Source organism: Amblyomma americanum, chromosome 10 (assembly GCF_052857255.1).
Source record: "Amblyomma americanum isolate KBUSLIRL-KWMA chromosome 10, ASM5285725v1, whole genome shotgun sequence".
Lineage (NCBI taxonomy): Eukaryota > Metazoa > Arthropoda > Arachnida > Ixodida > Ixodidae > Amblyomma > Amblyomma americanum.
In genome coordinates, this window is record NC_135506.1 from 54074798 (window position 1) to 54094739 (window position 19942).

Consider the following 19942-nt stretch of genomic DNA (forward strand, 5'->3'; position numbering starts at 1 on the left):
ACGAGGAGAGCAGCAAAGTCCCCGGGAAAGGCGTTTCAAAAATAAGGGTCCATTGCATCGCTATGGGACGACACTAGCAGACGACAGAACGTCGCTGCACACAGTACGTACGGAACCTCGTCTGCTCAGCTCTGTGTCGTCCCGTTGCGCTAGCGTCGCCAACTCTGTTCTTTGTAGTGATGTATTTTGACGCGCTCTAAGCCAAAGTTATACCACCAATGTGGGATAAAGTTAAGAAAGAATAGGCGGAAACCTTCATTAGGCAGCTGACTTAGCAGTGCACCATTTTACCGAATTATGTTTAGACCGAACCGGAGTGAGGGCGAGGCCACAATCTGGTGAGGTGCCGTCGGTGTTCTGCTGGTTCACATTAGCGCGTCCAAAAGGTATATGTTACTGCTTTTTCGACGAAGCGTATCAAGTACTGTTTCGTGCTGTAGCAAATTATGCCTGAATGGGCTGTTATTCGTGCGATGCTTGGCACAGTTCACTTCAAACTACGCTTGTCACATGCGCTGCTGCATTCGTCTTTCTCGTCAGTCGTTACTCTCGTGCAGTGTAGGTAAAACGTGGGCTGTGCTATTGAGCTAGATTAAAAGCACGTCTGGAAGGTAAATGACACACTAAAGCGATAAACATCACCTGCCGTCGATGAGAAGAGACATCGTCCGCCACGAACCCTGAAACTGAGACAGCGGCAGTTCGAGTGTCAGGATTTCCGCGCCATTGCCTTTTCTTTGCTACACGAAAATTTGTTTTTAAGATGGTCTAGACTGATCGTCATTCCCCTACTTCCCCTAATTACGCTCGGAAGACAAGAACCAGATCAGAAATAGTGAATGCTTAATGCACGTACCCCTTTGCCGCGGCATGGTGAGACCTTCTTCTTCTTCTTCTTCTTCTTCTCCTCAAGTAATATGGACCTGCATGCCTGTTTTCTTCTGTTCTCTGAAATTACAGGGTTCCCCAAACAATGCACGCATTTCTCGCGTTGAGCTTGCTTATTCCTTTGATATTACAGTAGACGTTACACGAAAACAACGCGAAAAACTGAGAACGGAAGGGCGAAAGATTCGACTTTCTGCATTGAAATACACAGCAGACAGCGAACTTCCTGTGGCTTCACTTGCGCGCGGGAATGCGGCATCCAGCCACCTAGTGGAGATCAGTGGATCCAATGCTTCTGATTTAAAAAACAACTACAGTCACAACTTTACCATCGCTTTTTTACGGAAAGTTCGGTCGAAAAACCATCGACATAGTGTAGTAGTCGGCACCGTGTGTCGGAAATAATCGGCATCCGAGCTGCGTAAAAAAAAATCTTATCATGGTGATTTGTGGTTCTAGTGATTGCTGATTGATTAGTGTGTGATAGGCGATGAATAGCTAATTAAGTCATTTTAATTAATTGATAAATTAAGGAAATGAAAAAAAGTTAAAAAGGGGCCGAGGTTCAAAGGTGTCAGATGCTCACAATGAAAAAGGCAATGCTTGATGATGCTAAGAAATTTAACGTGTAATTGATCAATTAATTAAACAATTAAAAATGAAAAATGCGTTCATAGGTGTTTCCACAGAGGGCAAGGCGTCGCACCGAACGGCTGATGGCGTTCCGGGCACTCTGTGGCAGCGCTGCAATACGCTGTCGCGTTCCACTGACGCGTTGAGGAAAGCTGCATCACAGCGCGCATCAGCGTTCGCGCACATGATAGCGCACAACTACAGTGAACTAGAAGTACTCAATACTTCTAGTTCACTGTACGCAGATCTTCGTCCCGCCGTCCCCGAGGGAACAGATATAGAGAGGGCGCTGGCGTTTGCTGGGGAGTAGTCTTCCTGTATATGCTCCCGAACACTACTGGGGAGGACTGACAAGTGGATGAGAATTAAAAGCGTGGCTTTGACAAAGGGAAGGTTAGAAGATTGATGGAGGAAGTCAAGGGAGGGATGAATTTGGAGAGAAAAGTATAGTCAAATTAGACATTGTAAAAAAATGGCAGTGGCTTAATTAGCTCGGCTATGCCAGGATATACGTAGCGAAAGCTAAGGCATAGCTAAGGCATAAGGTCACGTGACCAGTCAAGTGGTTGGTCGTGGCCAATGTGGCTTTCGCTACAAAGCGAAATAGAGGAAAAGGAGGGAGTCGTAGGCTTAGGTGGCGCAAGCTGCCGCCATCGGGCGGCAGAATAAAGAACAAAGCCATTATTATCCATCCATCCACGATAAACCCTCAAGCATGGAGGATCCTCCATGGTTCAATAAAGCGTTGGCTGCTTGACAGCATACGCGCACTTCCATTGAGACTTGCACTGCAAGCCATGCGTCGCTTGTATTGAAGCTTTAGTAAGCATGCATGCTCGTAGAGCGCCCAGTTCCCTCTCTGTCAGTGTCAACTTTAGAGCTCAATGAGAGACGATGCGAGCTGTTTCGAACGTTTGTGGCTAAGAACTTCGGCTGATAAGGAATACTAGTGCTAGATGTACTTATAATGGCGGGTTTGATTTCTAATATCTTATTGTTTTATGTTATGTTTGGTACAATGCTTTATTACTGTTGAATGTATTTTCGTTTCCATTGCTGATGGGTGGCTGAGCCAGTCAAGCAGCAGTGTAGCAGCTTTTCCTCCGGCCACCTTTTTTCCTTGTAAGATTGTGAAACAACGTTGCTTTGATTTATTGGCAGCAACACAATTTGGGCGTGAAATTTTCAGAAGCAAATCAAAGTTTGCTCCTCTCATCTAAGCGCCGGGTGAACTCTGGGGCAACTGCGAAAAGTGGGAATGTTTGCAACGAGCGTATCTTTGCACAGAGCGTAACCCGTATCCTCGCGCGGGCAACCTTCTGCACAGGTGCAGAGCACATGTGAGGTGTCGTGGAACGCGCACAAAGGGAGGGGGGGGGGGGGGGGGGGGGGGGGGGGGCGAGCATCGTAGCGGCCAGCGCGCCATTTTGGCAGGCGTTTCATGGCAGCTTGCGCAGTGGCAAGTATACGCTGTGAGGTACCCTTCCTATAGCTGTCAATTAGATATCCGTAACATCTTTGCACGTTGTCTGCTACTCATGCAGGACACATTGTGGATAAACAGCACATGATTAATTGCCCAAATTCCAAAACTGGCACCGCAGAAATTCATATTTCCAGCGGCTGCAGTCCGCGATCTGTTAAGTTTCACAGACGGCGTTTCAGCAGAAAGGCGATCCATCATAGCTGCCGTATTTACGCGACAGAACGATCGAGCAAATACTGTCTTGCGCTCGCAGCACGAACGGCAGACTCGGCGAGAACTTTTTCCGGTTTTGATCGCAGCAACATAGCGCTGCTTCGAATGCACAAGAACTGGAATGAATCTAGGCAGGGTCGCAGCAACGCGATGTGCAGCGATTCGACTATACATTCAGTATAATAACACGTCACTTTCAGCAGATGACAAGACAGCTAAGCGAACAGACACTCCCCTCACCAAAAACGTCACCTCCGGCCTGCCTCCCCGCGGGCGGCCGACACCATGTGTACATGTCCATATATGCGGACGACATTGCCCTGTGGTGCCGTGGGCCACCGGGCGAGGCGCTCCGCGTGCGTGGGGGCCTTCAGGAGGCGCTGACGGCAATTGACGCCCGCTTGCGCGGCCTGGGTCTGTCGCTGAGCGCGAGCAAATCGGTCGCCATGGCTTGCGTTTCGCGCTCGCGCGCCCGCCCAGCGCCACTGTCACTGGACGGGACTCCGATTCCTTGGCGAGAGTCGGTGCGGTACCTGGGCTTGGACATCGACTGGCGCCTCTCCTTCCGCCCCGCGGCGACCAAGGCCTGTTTGCAGCTGAAGAGGACCACCGCCGCCGTGCACAGGCTCACCGCTCGAGGCCAGGGCACCAGCCAGCATGCCGCGCTGCGACTCTACAACGCCGCAGCGCTGGGGGCGGCACTCTACGCGCTGCCACTCGTCACGGTGCGCAAACCGTGCTGGCGAAAGTTGGAGACGCAACATCGCAAGTCCCTGCGCGTGTGCCTCGGCCTGCCCAAGAACTCTCAGAGCGCCGCAACGCTGGCCGAGGCAGGAGCTTGGCCGCTCCAGCTCCAAGCAACGCGCAGGGGCACTGCATCACATTGATCGCCTGCACCGCGCACCGGACGGCGCCTCGCTTCTGCAGCGTCTGCGCTCGCATCCCCACTCAAGAATGGGCGCGGCGCTGCAGGAGTACGAAGCGCCTAACTGATGCCGCCCCCCCCCCCCCCCCCCCCCTACGGACCCTGCCCGCCCTGGCCAGCTGCCTCGGAGATACAGCGAGACATCGTCGGCATCGCGGGAAAGCGGAGCACACCCCTCTGCGCTGTGCAGCAGCTGACCAGAGCCGTCATACACGAGGAACTCCGGGACTACCTCCTCGTGTATACAGACGGCTCAGTGGTCAGAGACAGCTGCTCCCTCGCAGCGGCGGCCACCGTCCCCGCCCTGCGGCTGCACAGCCAGACGCACGCAGCATTCCTGGGCTCGTCCACCACCGCAGAACTGCTCGGACTGCAGCTCGGGGTGGACCTGTTGCTCACAATCTCCCCCCCGCCACCCAGGAGTGCTCTGCTGTGTGACTCCCGCTCCGCCCTCACCCGCCTGCAGTGCAACGGCCGTGGCACACCACTCGTGCGAGCCATCCGCTCCGGCATCGCGCGGCTCGCGCAACAAGGATGCGTTGTGCGGGCCCAGTGGGTGCCAGGCCACTGCGGCATTGCGGGCAACGAAGAGGCCGACAGTCTCGCGACCGCCGCACACCAGCTGCCAGCCAGTGACCACCCCCTCTCGCTGGAGGATGTGCGCGCGGTGATCCAGGAACATCTCCGACAGCAGCACCCGGACCCGCGCATCGCCGGAGGTGAGCGCATACCCAGCCTCAACGGCTGCCGTGCCCTTTCGCGGCAGCAACGCGCAATGATCCTCCGCGCGCGCGTTGGTTGCGTGTGGCCCGGGTATACGACGGGTGCGACACGGAATCGCGACGAGTGATGTGTGTGATGGATGCGGTGCAGTGGAGACAATGGAGCACCTACTCCTACGCTGCACCGCGTTCGCTGACGCTCGTCGCGATATGCTCGCGGCCTACAGAGCGCTGGGCATCTTCCCGGACTCGCTCGAGACGCTCCTGTGGCCGCAAGGCAGTGCGCACACCCGCGAGCGAACCTTGGTGAGCCTGTGTGTATTTCTCGAACAGGCGGGCTTGACGTCCCGCCTGTTCTGCGCCAGGTAGTACAGTGCTGTGACTGAACGCTTCGTGTGTGCAACCTCGGACGCTCTAACAGCTGGGCGCCCCACACCAGCTGTTGCGTGCAAAGTGCGGCGCGCGTGTGACCATTGACTGCCGAGTTTCCCGTCATCAGCACACGCGCGCCGCGAAGACAACTGACTTTTTGACTGTTTGTGTAAATAATGTATATAGTATATTTATTTTGCATTTATAATATAAGTGTTCACTTTTAATGTTTTTATGCAGTGTATATCTATTTTATGTAGTGTACTATTTACCTCCCCCCATGTCTTTCTTCTGTCCCCTCACCTCTTTTATTTCATTTCTCCCACCTGCCTGATATCCTTTCTTTCCGCTGCCCCAGCTCAGGTGCCGCCGCACGTGATGGCAGATGCCGGGGCTAGCAAAAATCTTTTACCTTCCTTTTACGTTATTTTAAATAAACCACTACCACCACCACCGTCGGCACCCTCAGCACGACGGCTCTTGTGCTCGTCCGTTTGTTGTACGCTTTAACCTATTGGCCTGTCATGCACAGTGCGGACCTCGATGTCGGTAAGTTCGACGCACGGCACCAGTCCTGCATGTATGTAGGTAGGACACGACGCCGGCGCCTCCGCATTCCTACAGGTCGACCAGGGACTCCGGAACTTCTTTTTTGAGTTGGGAGATTGAAGTGGGGGGGGGGGGGGGGGGGACTGAGCTTATTTTGTTATTTATTTATTCATTTAATGCCCATTTACATAATAAATTTTATATATTTTTTATTATTTTTCAATATTCAAAGGATGATGGAAATTTACTGTCACGTTGTGGTGACGGCACTCCAGCAGTCAGGACGACAACGAAAAGGCTTCCAGAAGAAACTGTTCAAGGGGCTGGCTCGCGCCCACTCAGAACTGAATGACTCGGCGGCGGCGATACCCACAAGCGTGCTCGGCGATCATTGACCTGAATGCCGCGTTCAATTTAAAGCTGGTAGGGAACCTTCGAGATAAAGAACCAAAAGCAACTACTACAATCCGGAAAAATGAAGCATTTGCTCGCGGCCGCGATCAATGGAGATAAGTCTGATCGCATCTCGCATTACAAAACAAAATGATAAAGCCGCGTGCTGGCAGTTTTGAGTGCGAACGAACAAACGGTGCAAAAAAAAAAAGATGAGATTCACGGCAATATTGACACGGTGCATTCGCATGTTCGCTTAGCGCTGACCTGAAGCACGCGCCGCCTCAAAAAGAGGAAGTGGAAGTAATCTGGAGCTGTGGTCAAGACGTTCGTCGAAGCCCGCCGCTGTCTCTTGTGGTCAGTGATCTCCCGCATTCACGCGTGACAATATAAAATGAATTGAAGCTTTACGCGCGAGGAGCGATCGATTGCATTAAAAAAGTTTGTGCATAGTTTGTTTAAATTCTGCTAATCATGATCATGTACACGGGTCAGACAGTCGACTTATTTTGGGACATGACTGGTTTAGGTTACTCATATAAGAAGTGCTTCACAAGTGGCTATGAAGCCAAGTAGACCAGCCCCACTGTGATTTGCATTAAGAGAGTCCTAAAACTGAACTGTTTCAGTTGTCAGAAATGTGATCCAAGTGCAAGCAGTTGGAGACCGGGGGGGGGGGGGGGGGAGGGTGCGCTGTCCCCTCTGGAAAAATGGGCCTTGGAACTGGCATATGAGTGACTGTTAGCCAAAGTTCTCATGTTAATGTCTAAAAGCTTCCATGCCTGTTCATATTACTCAGAAGTAAAAAAAAATTGTAACAATTGTGTAGTAACAACCAGTTTCAGCAAGCAGCTGCGCTAAATTTCACTATCTTTTTTTATGAAAGCGTACATCCACCACGATTCACGCTCACCTAAGTGAACAACCTATACTGCGGCACCCTTGCACTGATGCTCTTCTACACGGTCCAAGTTTTCTCTTCAGAAAAAACAAATGAACTGAATAGTGGTTCCAAACGCGGAGACCGCAGAAAACATCAAATTATTCATCGAGTCTTTTTTTTATTTTAGTGCGCCCTCAAGCAGGAAGCATGCAAAAATATAACGAAGCTAAGAAAATATGCAGTTACGCCCACGTATGCGTCACTACGCGGTTATCTAATCGCCTTATATCAAACGAGCATGCCACACTTTCGCTCGAGGTTCATGGGAGAACTACGAGCACAGTCAAAGACACGAGCGAAGCCGACGCTATGCTGCAGAGGCGTGTTGCAGAGCTCTTCGCCGTTGTCTTCGCCGCAAAAGAAGTAGCAGCCGAACGTGAAGAACGCGGCATGGCTGCTCACTGGAGCTGCAGAGTCCGTGGGGAGGATGCTATCGTTGCTATCATGGCCGCTCGCGTTTTGGACCCTCTCTTGGAAAGCTCGCCACGCAACGCTGACGCCCGCGACGGCTGCCTGTAGTTCCACGCCTAGCTCCTGGTGCTCTCCCGCACCGTCCCTCGAACTGAGACAACCGTCGTTCTGGTAAACAGTAGCGCGGCAAGTTGAACTCCGCTCGATGCAGTCGTAGAACAGTGCGGCCGCTATGCGGGCGCCGATGCCTGCGTACAGAACAGAACGCGGGGCGCTCGGTGAGTACCACGGGAAGAAGAGATGGTACGGGGTCAAAACAAAGTCCTTGTACGTGGCTACAAAGTAACTGTCGAATTCAAGCTGCCGATGAACTCCGTTAGATTTATTTACGTTGCCAGCTTCCTCTGTTTCAATGTCTCTTCCAGCGAGTTTCTCCGCAATGGATATTCTGTTCAGCAGGGCGCCGGCGCTCATGTTGGGGTACGCTTCGTAGAGGACCCTGATGTCGTCGGACTTGAACTTACCCTGAAGCGTCAAGACTGGCCGAATGCTGTCCTCGACGAAACGTTCGAGAGGACGGCTCCTATGCGACGTGTTCTTGTTTAAGACATTCAAGTATGCATTGGTGACGCTGCGTGCAATGGCCATTACCTCCTTCATGGCTTCGTTGCTTGCCTTCAGAAGGAAGTTATTCAGGACGTGAGGGAAGAGTCTGTACGTGTCCCTAAAGCAGTGGAGTTTTTGCTGGCTCGCTGCTGCCTGTCGTGACCCGAATAAGCTTTCGCGCATTTCTGCGCTTGAGTAAAAGATGGCCGCCTGGATAGCGAGGAAGCCCAGCATGTCTTTTGCTCCGGCTTCTCCTCTCGTATTCACGAGGCCAAGTATTGCCGACATTGACTGGAGGTCGAACATGACAACATAGTCGACGTCAAACACGGATGTGTTCAAGTACTGCTGAAGCACGGAGTTCCATTTGCTTTCCGTAATCCCAGGGGCGATGCGAAAAATGGAGGTTTTGTTCATGATGTCTTGCTTCTTGTTGGTAGAACGGAGGTATACGTCGAAGATGTCGGTCGCCCCGACGAGGCCCTCCAGGATCTCGGACAGGCGGGTGTCGTTGACGCCTTTCCCTACCATGCTCTCGCAGGCGACGCGGAGGTAAGCCGCTGCGTGCAGTGTCGTGATGAGTTGCTGGAATCTCCTCAGGATGGACTGGAAGGCCAGATCCAGGGTAAACGCTAACGTTTGCCTTCCATCAACCCGACGCTGCAGCAGGTTGACGCCGAAGAACACAGGCAGCGCCACTCGCCTCGCCATGAAAAACAGAGCGGACAGAAAGTCCGAGCGCTCGCTGCGCTCCGGCCACGTCAGTCCTGCTTCGGCCAGTACTGTCTTCAGGTCCCTGATGGCTGCATCCTCTCCCTCTGCGAGACATGCCTCGACGTAGCGCGCTGCCTTGCCTATGGGTTCCCTGTCCATGCTCATGGCCTCGACTTCACGCATGCGCATCAGAGCCGAGTCGATGAAAGAGCAGAGGTTGTCGGCGTGCGAGGAGGTCTTGGGGTGTTTTTGCGTCCACGAACCGCAAGCGAACCTGTAGAAATTGTCGCAAGGATCCGCGCTTGAATTTACTGCGTCTCGAAGAAGCGTGGCGTACGAGTCGGCGCCTGAATCTTCGAGGGGACCTGAACGCGGATTTCTTGCGCTAGCATTGCTGCCGGATGGTCGCTGGATAGCTTGGGGGCGGGGCCGAGGCCTTATGATCCCTATGACCCGCCAGGCAACGCCGAGAAAGACGATGGCGAATATGGCGACGAAGCAGAACGCGCCGACCATTGTCTGGAGCGAAGATCCCTTCCGCTTCAAAGCGCTATGCTTGCGTCCTCTGCCAGACCTGCTTCCAGCGGAGCCCTGCGTCGCGCCAGTACAACAGCGGCCTTATATAAAATGTAGCAGGGCCGAGGACATGGGCGCTTGTGCCGCCCACGTGGTGATGCTGGTACACCATCAGCGCCATGTCTCGCCATCTTCTGTTGTTCTTTCCAACTCGCTTCCTTTCGCCAGCATTTGTGGCTGGCCCGAACGCGGTGAGAGAGAGGGCCCCCTATACAGTCGTGCCCAGTTGATGCGACGCCGTTAATATGAACGACTCGCATGCATGTACAGCCTTTCTGGGGAACCAAACTTCTTCAGCGTATACTGAACAGGGCGGTAATGCACACAGACTATTGGGGCCCATGCATTTTTGTAGCTTTAATATGTCCGGCCTCATTTAAAGGACGTAGTTTGTTCATGCGCGCTAACTATGCTTCCTTGTTTTTACTCAAGTGTGCACTCTCTGAACCGAAGGAAGTAAAAGGGGAGTAATCTGACCTCTAGCACACTCCCTTTTATAAAAGAGTGCGCTAGCTAGAGGACAGCTTACTTGCTTTTTACTCCCATATAGGCATATTTGTTTTTAGAGTGCACATGCAGGGATAGTCTTTTTCCAACATGTCAGCCGTCGCCTACAGACTAGCTGCCATCATTTGCTTCGGTTGCTATTCCCGCATTTTACTGCAAGGTTTTTGTCCAACGAACGTGACCTTCAGCGTTCGCGTAATGTCATATCTGCAGTCATTATGAATGAAGAAATAAAAGGGTGCTGTATTCTGAATTACTAAAGTGATAAATGGAACGTTTTTATTGCTAGAAGCGTAAGCCTGGACAGGCTCTATGGTATTTTACTAATTACTGTCCTCTCTTTGTTCTGGATTTGGTTCCGGCGAACCTCGCTGAGCCTCTGTGCATTCCTCGAACAGACGGGCTTGACATCCCGTCTGTTCTCCGCCAGGTAGTAACACGTACGCAGTGACCGAACGCTCCGCGAGTGCTACCTTGGACGATTAGCAACTGGACGCCCCACTCCAGCTGTAGTCAACATAGTGCTGTGCGCATGTGTTTTATTGCTGCATCATGAAGTAACCACGCGCGCAACCTGTACACATTTCTTTGTGTACAAATAAATTGTGTATATTACCTCTCGTCCTATCCTCTCTCCCTGTCCCTCACGTCTTTCATTTCATTTCTCCATCCTGCCTGCTATCCTTTACTTCCGCTGCTCCAGCTCAGGTGCTTCACTAACGACGGCAGATGCCGGGGCTAGCAAAAATCTTTTCCTTCCTTTTTTATTATTATTTAATAAAACAACCACTACTACTACTTTTAGGAAGGCGCCAAGCATGACCGCATATATACATGGCTGAACGTGTTTGGAGGTTAAGATGCGCTGATATGCCGATAGCTACAGTGCACAAATTCGTGCCAGCTTATAGAGAACGGAATGACGTGGAAACAATATACCCAGTCAGCAGACACAGCGGAACTCGCGTATAAAAAAAACGTTTCTGTTGCACTAACGTTGAAAACTGTTGCACTAACGTTGCAAACTGTTGCACTAACCACACCGGATATGTGAGCACAAGTACATAACTGCAATACAAACTGCAACAGGCATGCCGTTGCTCACTCAACAGGGAGTGATTTTATGGATAATTTATTCCAATAAAGAAATAATTCTGTATTCCCCCGCAGAGTTGCACATCATCACATTCTATTTGAAGCATATGCTGAAATGAAACGACAGCCGACATTCGAACCTGCCCAGACACGGGCTGGCTCTGGCCCTGAGAATTTAAAGTTACTCTCTCAACAATTAAGGCATCTATTATGGGTGACGAACCAGTTACCACTGAAACCAAATTGACAGAAATGCTCAGTATGGAAAGTGAAATATGCGTGCGTAAAATTGGCATGCCACTTTGGAAGACAGCGATAAGGCCATATATATCACATATTCAAAAAATTATTTCAGCACAAATCTTGCGCACTGAACTTTGCCTACTGAACTACAAGTAGAAGTCTTCGTTGAGCCATTTCGATGAATAGGATCCAATAGAGCTTGCGGCCGACCCTACAGAGCGCTACTTTTCAGTTAGCAGACGCACTCGATCTCGATGATTCAATCCGGCAAAGTGTTGCCTTTCGACTCACATAATGGAATAAGGAGGAAGAGAACTCGCCGCCCGTCGGCGTCTGCCACCTGTTCATTTTTGCCAAAGAGCGACTCCTACGCGGGCTCCGTTTGGGAGACTGCGGTGGAGACTGCGGCGGAGAACCTTGCATCCCGGTACCAGGAGTGGACACTTTGCTGTAAAAACAAGCAGCGAGTTCACAAATTAGACACAATTGTTTTCGGCACAACTAGTGTGGAGAACCTCGCTAGCAGGTTCCTAATCAGTGCCCTTCTATGGGACCTCCTACTGAATACATATAGTTTTAAAACACTATTCACGCGCTAAAATAAACCGATTTAAATTTTAAATTTTGTGGGGGACTGACAGGGAGTAGCCTCCCAAGCAAGAATGGTCAGTAATGATGCCTCAGCTTGCGCACTTGAATATAAGTGCTAAGTGTGACTGGCTGAAGATTCCAGAGATACAAGAGTTCCAGATGACCAGAAGCACAGTATTTGTATTGAGGTGTTTTTGACTTTGTCTCCTCGATCTCGCACCAAAGACCCTTAGGCGGACCTTGGTTCGTGTCTGGCACCAAACTGGTCATGGAAACTCCAGTTAGCTGCATTTTAGTGCAAAAGCACTACTCCAGATGTACCAACCCCGAACAGGAATCTTGTCTTGTCGGGGTAAGCTCGGGTTAGTTCCGAGGTGCGTCGCGCAATCTGCAGCCAATGTGAGGAAGCTTGGGAATGTTCGGAGGCGCGTCGCGTCAGCTGGAGCCAATGGAAGGAAGCTTGGGAAAGTTCGAAGGAGCGTCGCACCAGCTGTAGTCAATGGGAGGAAGCTCGAGATTGTTCGGAGGAGCGTGGCGCCAGCTTTAGCCAATGGGAGGAATCTCGGGAAAGTTTGGAGGAGCATTGTGCCAGTTGTAGCCAATATGAAGAAGCTCGAGAATGTTCGGAGGAGAGTGGCGTCAGCTGTAGTCAATGGGAGGAAGCTCGGGAAAGTTTGGACGAGCTTCGCGCAGCTGTAGCCAGTGGAAGGAAGCTCAAGAAAGTTCGGAGGAGCGACGCGCCAGCTGTAGCCAATGGGAGGAGAGGCGAAGAATGAACACATGCTTTCGCACGTCTACGTTAAAACCTCATCACTTTTTTTTAACGTGAAATATAGCTGAATGGGTTAAAAGGTTTTGCGGACCAAGTGCCACGTGGGCTTTTGACAGTGTGCCGACGATGAATGCGCAAGAGTTGTGTGTACGGTACCACCTAACCAGCATGCCTGAGTCCCTCAGTGTGAAACTTAGCGCTCTGGGTGTTAAGTGTTAAGGTTCCTGATGCTGAGGCCACGTCGTAGGTTTGTTCTTTCCTACAGAGGCTTCGCCACCTTTTCATACAGAACTTCGCCACTGACGCGATCACTACAGAGCAAACATAGGATCAGTCACTACTTTGCTTTTAGAAGTCTGTCTAGTCCGCTGCCTTCACTGATGAAATTCGCTTAACATCGGAGAAAAAAATTCGTTTGCATGCCTTCTGAATCTCTCCTAGTCATGTCACTAAGTACTTCGTTTATTCACCCCCATTGGCTCATTCTGTCATCAGATGATCTCTGGATTAATGCACAGAGGTATCTGGACCGCCTTCCTCGTATTGAACTATAAACGACTCCTTTTTCGTGAGATCAAATTTTTCCGATTGCAGCTATAATTCGCAGTTCGGGACTTTCTCGCGGTCATTAACTTTTGGGCAACAGTAGTGGAACGACCTTAGTGCCCTCATCTTACACGAGAGAATGTTTCTCACTGGAATGCTGCACGTATACAACAAACATCGCAAGGAGAATTAAATGGCCCAAGAAAGGGGTTCTCAATGAAGTTGAGGTATGGCTGGTTCTCAATGAAGCTGAGGTATAGCTGGGATGTTAAAGGACGCCGCTTCATAAATATTCTCCACTAAGAATTTTTTAATGCATTTTGTGGAAGCTGAGTTATATGCAGACAAAATTTTGAACTTCCGCGTCTTCGCGCCTTTCTTTCTTTGGTCGCTTTTTTCACGCTGAAAAGTCGGCTCATCCCCCCGGCGGCCCCACCGCCGGAGGTGGAGCTTCCAGACCCACCGGAGCTATGCAGCTTATTGGCAGCGGCCAATATAGTTGCCTGGCGTCTGAAAGAACCTGACCAATAGCCATAGCGGTGCGACACAGGAGGGTACGAGCATGAAAATGTCGGCGGAAAGGGCTCGCAAACTTTCGCGCGTGATTTTGGGCACTCTGCTTCATGTAGAAATGTAGCATTTAGTTCAGGTATTCATGACAACACATTTCAGTGATTAAACGAGTTGATGTGCTCTCATCGGAGGTGTTTAAGAGCCCCTTTAAGAGCGAGCATGAACTCATCTCCCGTGGCATGACTCGCTGAGGTGTACAGTGAACCCGAAGTGAACAAGGAAGCTGAGCAGAACATACACCTTGTGAAAGGTATTGAGTGAAAAACAAAGTATTTGAGTTCACTTGAATTCCTACTGGAAGCGTTTATTTGTATAAAATACATCTTGAAGACGGGGACAACGTGCTATCTTTAAGGATTTTTTGGCGAATTATGTGCACAGGCAGTTTCCCTAAATTATTCGTGGAAACTATATTTTTCTTGAGTTGAACGCGATTCGTGAAAAACGCGAAAATTGTGAGAAAGCTAAGTCGTTTACAGCGAAGTCATGCTGCACTCAGGGCTACCTATAGTATATATCTGGGACTGCAGCTCACTGTACCTGGGAGAGCTTGGAGGAGAAGAGGAGCTCTCGCGTCTCCTACCAGCGGTGGTCTTGAGCCGTCGCCGAGTCGGGAAACCGGCAGCCCTGGCTGCGGCTTCGACCATAGAGAGTCTTGGACGTCGTGAGGACTTGCTGCCTCCGGGAGAGCCGCTCCTGGAAGCAGGAGTGCTTCGCCGGACAGCTTTCAAGGCTCGCCACAGGTACTTGAAACGCGGGTCCTTTAGTGAGATCGTCGGTCGATGCGGATCCTCGGGTTTTGGTGACCGGGCCTTTGTCTTTGGTGACTTGGGGCTGGTGTTCAGAGCCTTAGGCCTGGGTTTAGTTGACTTGGGCTTGGATTCCGGTGAGTCGTCCTTGGGCTCCGATGATTGGATCTTGGATTCCTCAGAGTCGGACTTAGGTCTAGAGTTCTCTGGCTTCCCTTTTGTTGAGCTATCACCGCTGGTTTTACCGAGCTCCTGGATAAGCGATGGACCTGGCGAATCATGCAAGATATGAAGATATATGGCTTGACAGGTGGCAGCTTGCGCAATATGCTGTTAGTAGTTCATGGTCATTCAGGTGTTCTTAGAAACCGATAACATGAGATTTATGTTGTTTGTTGTAGCTATAAGAAAACGAATCATCACGCTGGCATCTGCATAGGAAGATGCTTGCATGATTTTCGAAGTGAGCGCTGAAGGCGTTTTTTTTAGACTGCTTTGAGCTCTTGATTGAAGGAACAAAGCCTGAGCGCAGTCGTTGTGTCCTGAGGTTAAACACCCGTCAGCGCGCATTGGCGGGTTCTGGTTATCACAGCTGCAGGTAGAAGTGTTTTCAGGTAAACAATCAATATTGTTTTTAGGCACTTTCATTCTAGTGCATTCACGTGTGCTTAATACTGCGGGAGTGCATTTACTGCCTAAATTCGCGAATTTTATGAGGGTGCTGTGCGCAGTTTAATGCCCTGATGCTCCACATGGGCAATGACTGACGCTGTACGAGAGGGCTCCTGATTGATTGCAGGGACATGGGGATGTTTGACGTATACTGACATTGCGCATCACATGAGCAATTTTATCATTTCGCCTCCTTTGAAATGGCGCCACCGCGCTTAGGAGACTGGATCCTGTGACGTTGGGGTTACAAGTGCTCTTGTGCCACTGCGGCAAATAAGGAAATGAGCGGTAGCACATCGCGCATTTGTGGTCGGTTGCACTTAGCTTTGCGAGGAGAGGAGCAACCGAAAAAAAATTGGCGGGGGCTTAGCTCTGGTTAAACTTGGAGCGACGCGATAGCTTCAGCTGGCTGAGTGGAACTTGGTCACGTGACCAACCAAGTGACGAACCACGTGACGGCGTGGCGGCGCTGCCACAGGGTGCCACGCAGCCACGCTGAAGGTTCGAAATGCTACCGTGATGTAGCTGTCGCCACAAAAATGGGAGGGGTCACTTGAGCTCCGCACGGGGCTCTGCCTGGGATGTTAGAGCACGCCACTTCACGAATATTGTCCAGCATGAGTTTCTTTTTTTTAATACGCTTTGTAGAAGCTAAGTTATCTGTAGTCAAAATTTTAACTTCAGCGTGTTTGTGGCTTTCCCTCTCCTCCCGTCACTTCTTGCACGCTGGAAGGTCGGCGCTCCTCGCCGACCTTCGCCGGCTCCCGGAAGTCGCCGGGAGGAGTTCGCTAGCTTTCGCGCGTGATTGTGGGTTCCCTGTTGCGAGTAAAAGTGTATTATCTGGCTCAGGTACTCATGACAACTCAACGCGGTGATTGGGCAAGTTGATGAGCTCTCTTTGGAAGCTGTTAATAATAATAATAATAATAATAATTGGTTTTGGGGGAAAGGAAATGGCGCAGTATCTGTCTCATATATAGTTGGTCACCTGAACCGCGCCGTAAGGGAAGGGATAAGGGAGGGGGTGAAAGAAGAAAGAAAAGGTGCCGTAGTGGAGGGTTCCGGAATAATTTCGACCACTTGGGGATCTTTAACGTGCACTGACATCGCACAGCACACGGGCGCCTTAGCGTTTTTCCTCCATAAAAACGCAGCCGCCGCGGTCCGGTTCGAACCCGCGAACTCCAGATCAGTAGTCGTTGGAACCCGCCGCGGTGTCTCAGTGGTTAGGGCGCTCGACTACTGATCCGGAGTTCCCGGGTTCGAACCCGACCGCGGCGGCTGCGTTTTTATGGAGGAAAAACGCTAAGGCGCCCGTGTGCTGTGCGATGTCAGTGCACGTTAAAGATCCCCAGGTGGTCGAAATTATTCCGGAGCCCTACACTACGGCGCCTCCTTCTTCGTTTCTTCTTTCACTCCCTCCCTTGTCCCCTCCCTTACGGCGCGGTTCAGGTGTTCAACGATATATGAGACAGATACTGCGCCATTTCCTTTCCCCAAAAACCAATTATTATTATTAGTCGTTGGAAGCTGTTTCAGAGCCCCTTTTAAGGGCATGACACGATAGCTTAGTGGGCTAATTCCCATATATGCAGAAGGTATACACTTCACATTCATAGATCCCTGGGAGTCTTTGTATACCCCTCTTGGCGCAGTGGTAAAGCGATGCGCCGCTGCCGTGCGATGGTAGATGCTCGGAGCGGTGGGCCTTATGCGGTCCAGGTTGCTCTCCCCGAGCGACTACAGGTAATCATTAATTTAAATGCCACCTGCCACGGTGGGCAGTTTGCTCACTATCCGGTGGGTAGGTTGTGACGACGCCACAAGGTCATGTTACCTATATAGGTGGCCTACCTGCCTCCTAGGCTGCTCTCTGGGGAGCACCTGCCAGATGCATATGCCCGTGATTTCCGCTCACAACGCCGACACCGCATTTTCTAGTGGACTGCAGGGCCTTTAACGCTGGTTTGGTTTGTGGGGGTTTAAAGTCCCAAAGCGACTCCGGCTATGAGGGACGCCGTAGGGAAGCGCTCCCGAAATTTCGACCACCACCGATATATCGCACAGTACACCACGGGCCTCTAGAATTCCGCCTCCACCGAAATTCGACCGCCGCGGCCGGGATCGAGCCCGCGTCTTTCGGGTCAGCAGCCGAGCGCCATAACCACTGAGCCACAGCTATAGAGGCGGCTTTAACGCTGTCGCGTTAATATTGGGGGACGCTTAAGGTTCGCCTTTAAGAGCATGCAGAATGTGATGGCGTCATCGGGTCCCTTTCGTGTCGATTAGACATCCGTTATAGCCTGAGTCGCTTTAATTGGAACGATAAACCTTATAAACCTAACCAAACGAAACCAATTAAACCACTCCCAGGTTCAAATTGATCCCATGCCAACGGCGAAAGTTTCTGCTAAAAAATAACGATGCGGTTAGTTTTATCTGCTAGGATTTCGAAAAATACTGACCTGCTCGTGCGGGCGAGCCTGGTTGAGGTGAAGCACCCGGTTTCGATGAAGCACCCGGTTTCGGCGACCGTCCCGGGCTCGGTGAGGGGCTGCGAGGTTTTCCTACGCCGTGAGGTGCCCTTGACCTGGCTGGTTTTGATGTGGCACCGAGCTTTCCTAGGGCCCCAGCTTTCGCCGAAGATACGCCGTGTCCAAGATCAGGTCCTCCTGGCCTCGGCGAGTGCTTGACCGCCGGTGAAACGCCCTGTTCCGATGACACCGGGCTAGATTTGCTAGTCTTCAGCGCGGGTCCCCTTCTCAAGGGAACCTTTTGTCCAGAGCGAAGTGGTGAACCGCCGTGCACCTTTGGCAGAGAACCCTCTCGCATCGGCGAACTAGCTGGCTTCAAGGAATCGGTTCTTTTTGGCGAGTCGGTGCGGGATTCGTCCGTCGATTCTCTCGGCTTGGAAGGCGAGTCGCTGGTTAATGCGGGTGAGGCTTTGGACCTTGGCGTTTCTCCGCTTTTCCGTGTTTGCGACTGCGGCGACTGGACACCCTTCGGGGTCGAGGCCTTGCCTTTCGGGGATTTGACTCCGGTCCCTTTCCCCTTGGCAGTATTCGCAGAGCGAGAACCGGGGCGCTCGGCATCCGCCATCTTTTTCGTCTTCTTGTCCTCGTGCGCCTCGTGTAGACGATGATGATGATGACGTCCTCATACCCACGGCGGGGAATTGGCCAGGGTTCATTGCGGATACAAACGCACTCTTGGACAAAGAGTGGAGTATTTGGATAGTTTTGCGTCTTAGACTAAAATTTGTACAAAAAATAGATAATAAAAAATGAAAAAGAAAAAGCAGTGAATTCTCATTCTAGCAGAGGAACCTACCTGATGCGATTATATACTTGTGAATATAATCGCACGCTGGTTTCAGGGCATATCCATTGGCGCTTGCCCCGAAGGAGAGGAGAATCGGAATAGATAGAGGAAGCCCTTGTCGAACAAGGGGGGGGGGGGGGGGGGAATCTCCAAGTAAATTCTACGGAGCGAAGCGAACCGCCGGCAGAAGAGGAAAAAGTGATCTATGGACTAAATTTCGCCACAAGACCCACAAAGGTTGCTCGTAGATAACCTCGATCCACGTAAACAAGAGGGTGGCTCCCCAGGGACTAAAAAAAGCTGTTGATTTCTTCGCCTCGGCGCAGTATCTACCAGCCTAGAAAATTGTATTTTTTTTTCGTGTGTCGGCCTGCAATTCTATCGCATAATTCTACATTGCCTGAAAATAGGTGACAGTTTTTCCGGCGACAGCTGTTACTGCGGGGGAGACCGAACGGATCGGGCGTGTGTTGAAAATAAAATAATGGCTAATGAAAAAATGAGGAGCAAAATAATTGTCTTTCACTCGGAGGGAACCGCAACGGGAGTGAAATAAGAAGAGAAAGGCGCGTTATTAGAGGGCTCCGGATTAATTTCGCTCAAGTGCACTTGAGCGAAATTAATCCGGAGCCCTCTAATAACGCGCCTTTCTCTTCTGGGTCCACGTCACCATCCCCGATTCGTGAGGATGACAGCCGGAGACCCAGAGAATTAACTCAATTTGAGTGAAATTAATTTATCCGCCAGCGTACAGAACGCTCAGTAAGAAAGAGGAGCTTATGTGGAGAAAATTACAGACGGGGGTTTTTCCCAACCCAGTACTCCACAGCAAGTGAGATCCTGAAGTATTCTGGTCAAAGTGCAAATTTTGCGACGAGGCAGCAACTTTGGTTCCCGTGGTGTGGACTTGTCCAACTAAGTACGATAGCTCACGCGCTCAAGAATCCTGGGAGGCTTTGCTCTGCGGCCCAGACCCCAAAGTCCAGCAGGACATCATCGTTCAAGCCCTTGCTACCGCAGTGTCTCAAGGGATTCCGGCCGACGGCTAGGGGCGACGGGGGAGACGTCTGCTGGTTTTGAGTGGTGTTTCAATAAAGTTGTTTTTCTCTCTCTCTCAAATGGGGTTCTGTTTTGTGTTTCGCTTGCATATATAAACGCGTCCGCCGAGACCGAGGTGTTTTCCCACCTCGGTGGGCTCAACAGTGATGCGCTCAGCTGCTGACCCGAAAGACGCGGTTTCAATCCCGGCCGCGGCGGTCGCATTTCGATGGAGGCGAAATGCTATAAGGGCCGTGTACTGTGCGCTGTCAGTTCTCCTCAAAGAACCCTATAGGTGGTCGAAATTTCCGTAAGCCCTTCACTACGGATGAGTCATCGCAGCCGCTGCTCTTGCCGAAAGAAACACGCCGTGCAGGTAATCACACCGCAGCATATTTGCGCGA

General features: G+C 51.1%; 2 protein-coding genes across 2 annotated transcripts; both read right to left on the reverse strand.

Annotated features, from left to right (window-relative positions):
* Nucleotides 1–7352: 7352 nt before the first annotated feature.
* Nucleotides 7353–9371, reverse strand: LOC144108311 (endothelin-converting enzyme 1-like). The gene has a single exon (XM_077641575.1). It carries the CDS (start codon nucleotides 9369–9371, stop codon nucleotides 7353–7355), a length of 2019 nt encoding a protein of 672 aa, XP_077497701.1.
* Nucleotides 9372–14231: 4860 nt separating this feature from the next.
* LOC144108312 (uncharacterized) lies at nucleotides 14232–18282 on the reverse strand. Its single transcript, XM_077641576.1, has 2 exons — nucleotides 17645–18282; nucleotides 14232–14776 (listed from the first exon to the last, which is right to left on the reverse strand). Exons 1-2 carry the CDS (start codon nucleotides 18276–18278, stop codon nucleotides 14232–14234), a joined length of 1179 nt encoding a protein of 392 aa, XP_077497702.1. The 5' UTR covers nucleotides 18279–18282.
* Nucleotides 18283–19942: the final 1660 nt, after the last annotated feature.

Bases quoted from the DNA above. Each gene is read 5' to 3' on its own strand.
- LOC144108312 (XM_077641576.1), bottom strand. From the start codon at position 18,278: ATGGCGGATGCCGAGCGCCCCGGTTCTCGCTCTGCGAATACTGCCAAG. The intron at 14,777-17,644 runs GTCAGTATTTTT...ATGATTCGCCAG, and splicing joins AGGCTCGCCCGCACGAGCAG to GTCCATCGCTTATCCAGGAG.
- LOC144108311 (XM_077641575.1), bottom strand. From the start codon at position 9,371: ATGGTCGGCGCGTTCTGCTTCGTCGCCATATTCGCCATCGTCTTTCTC.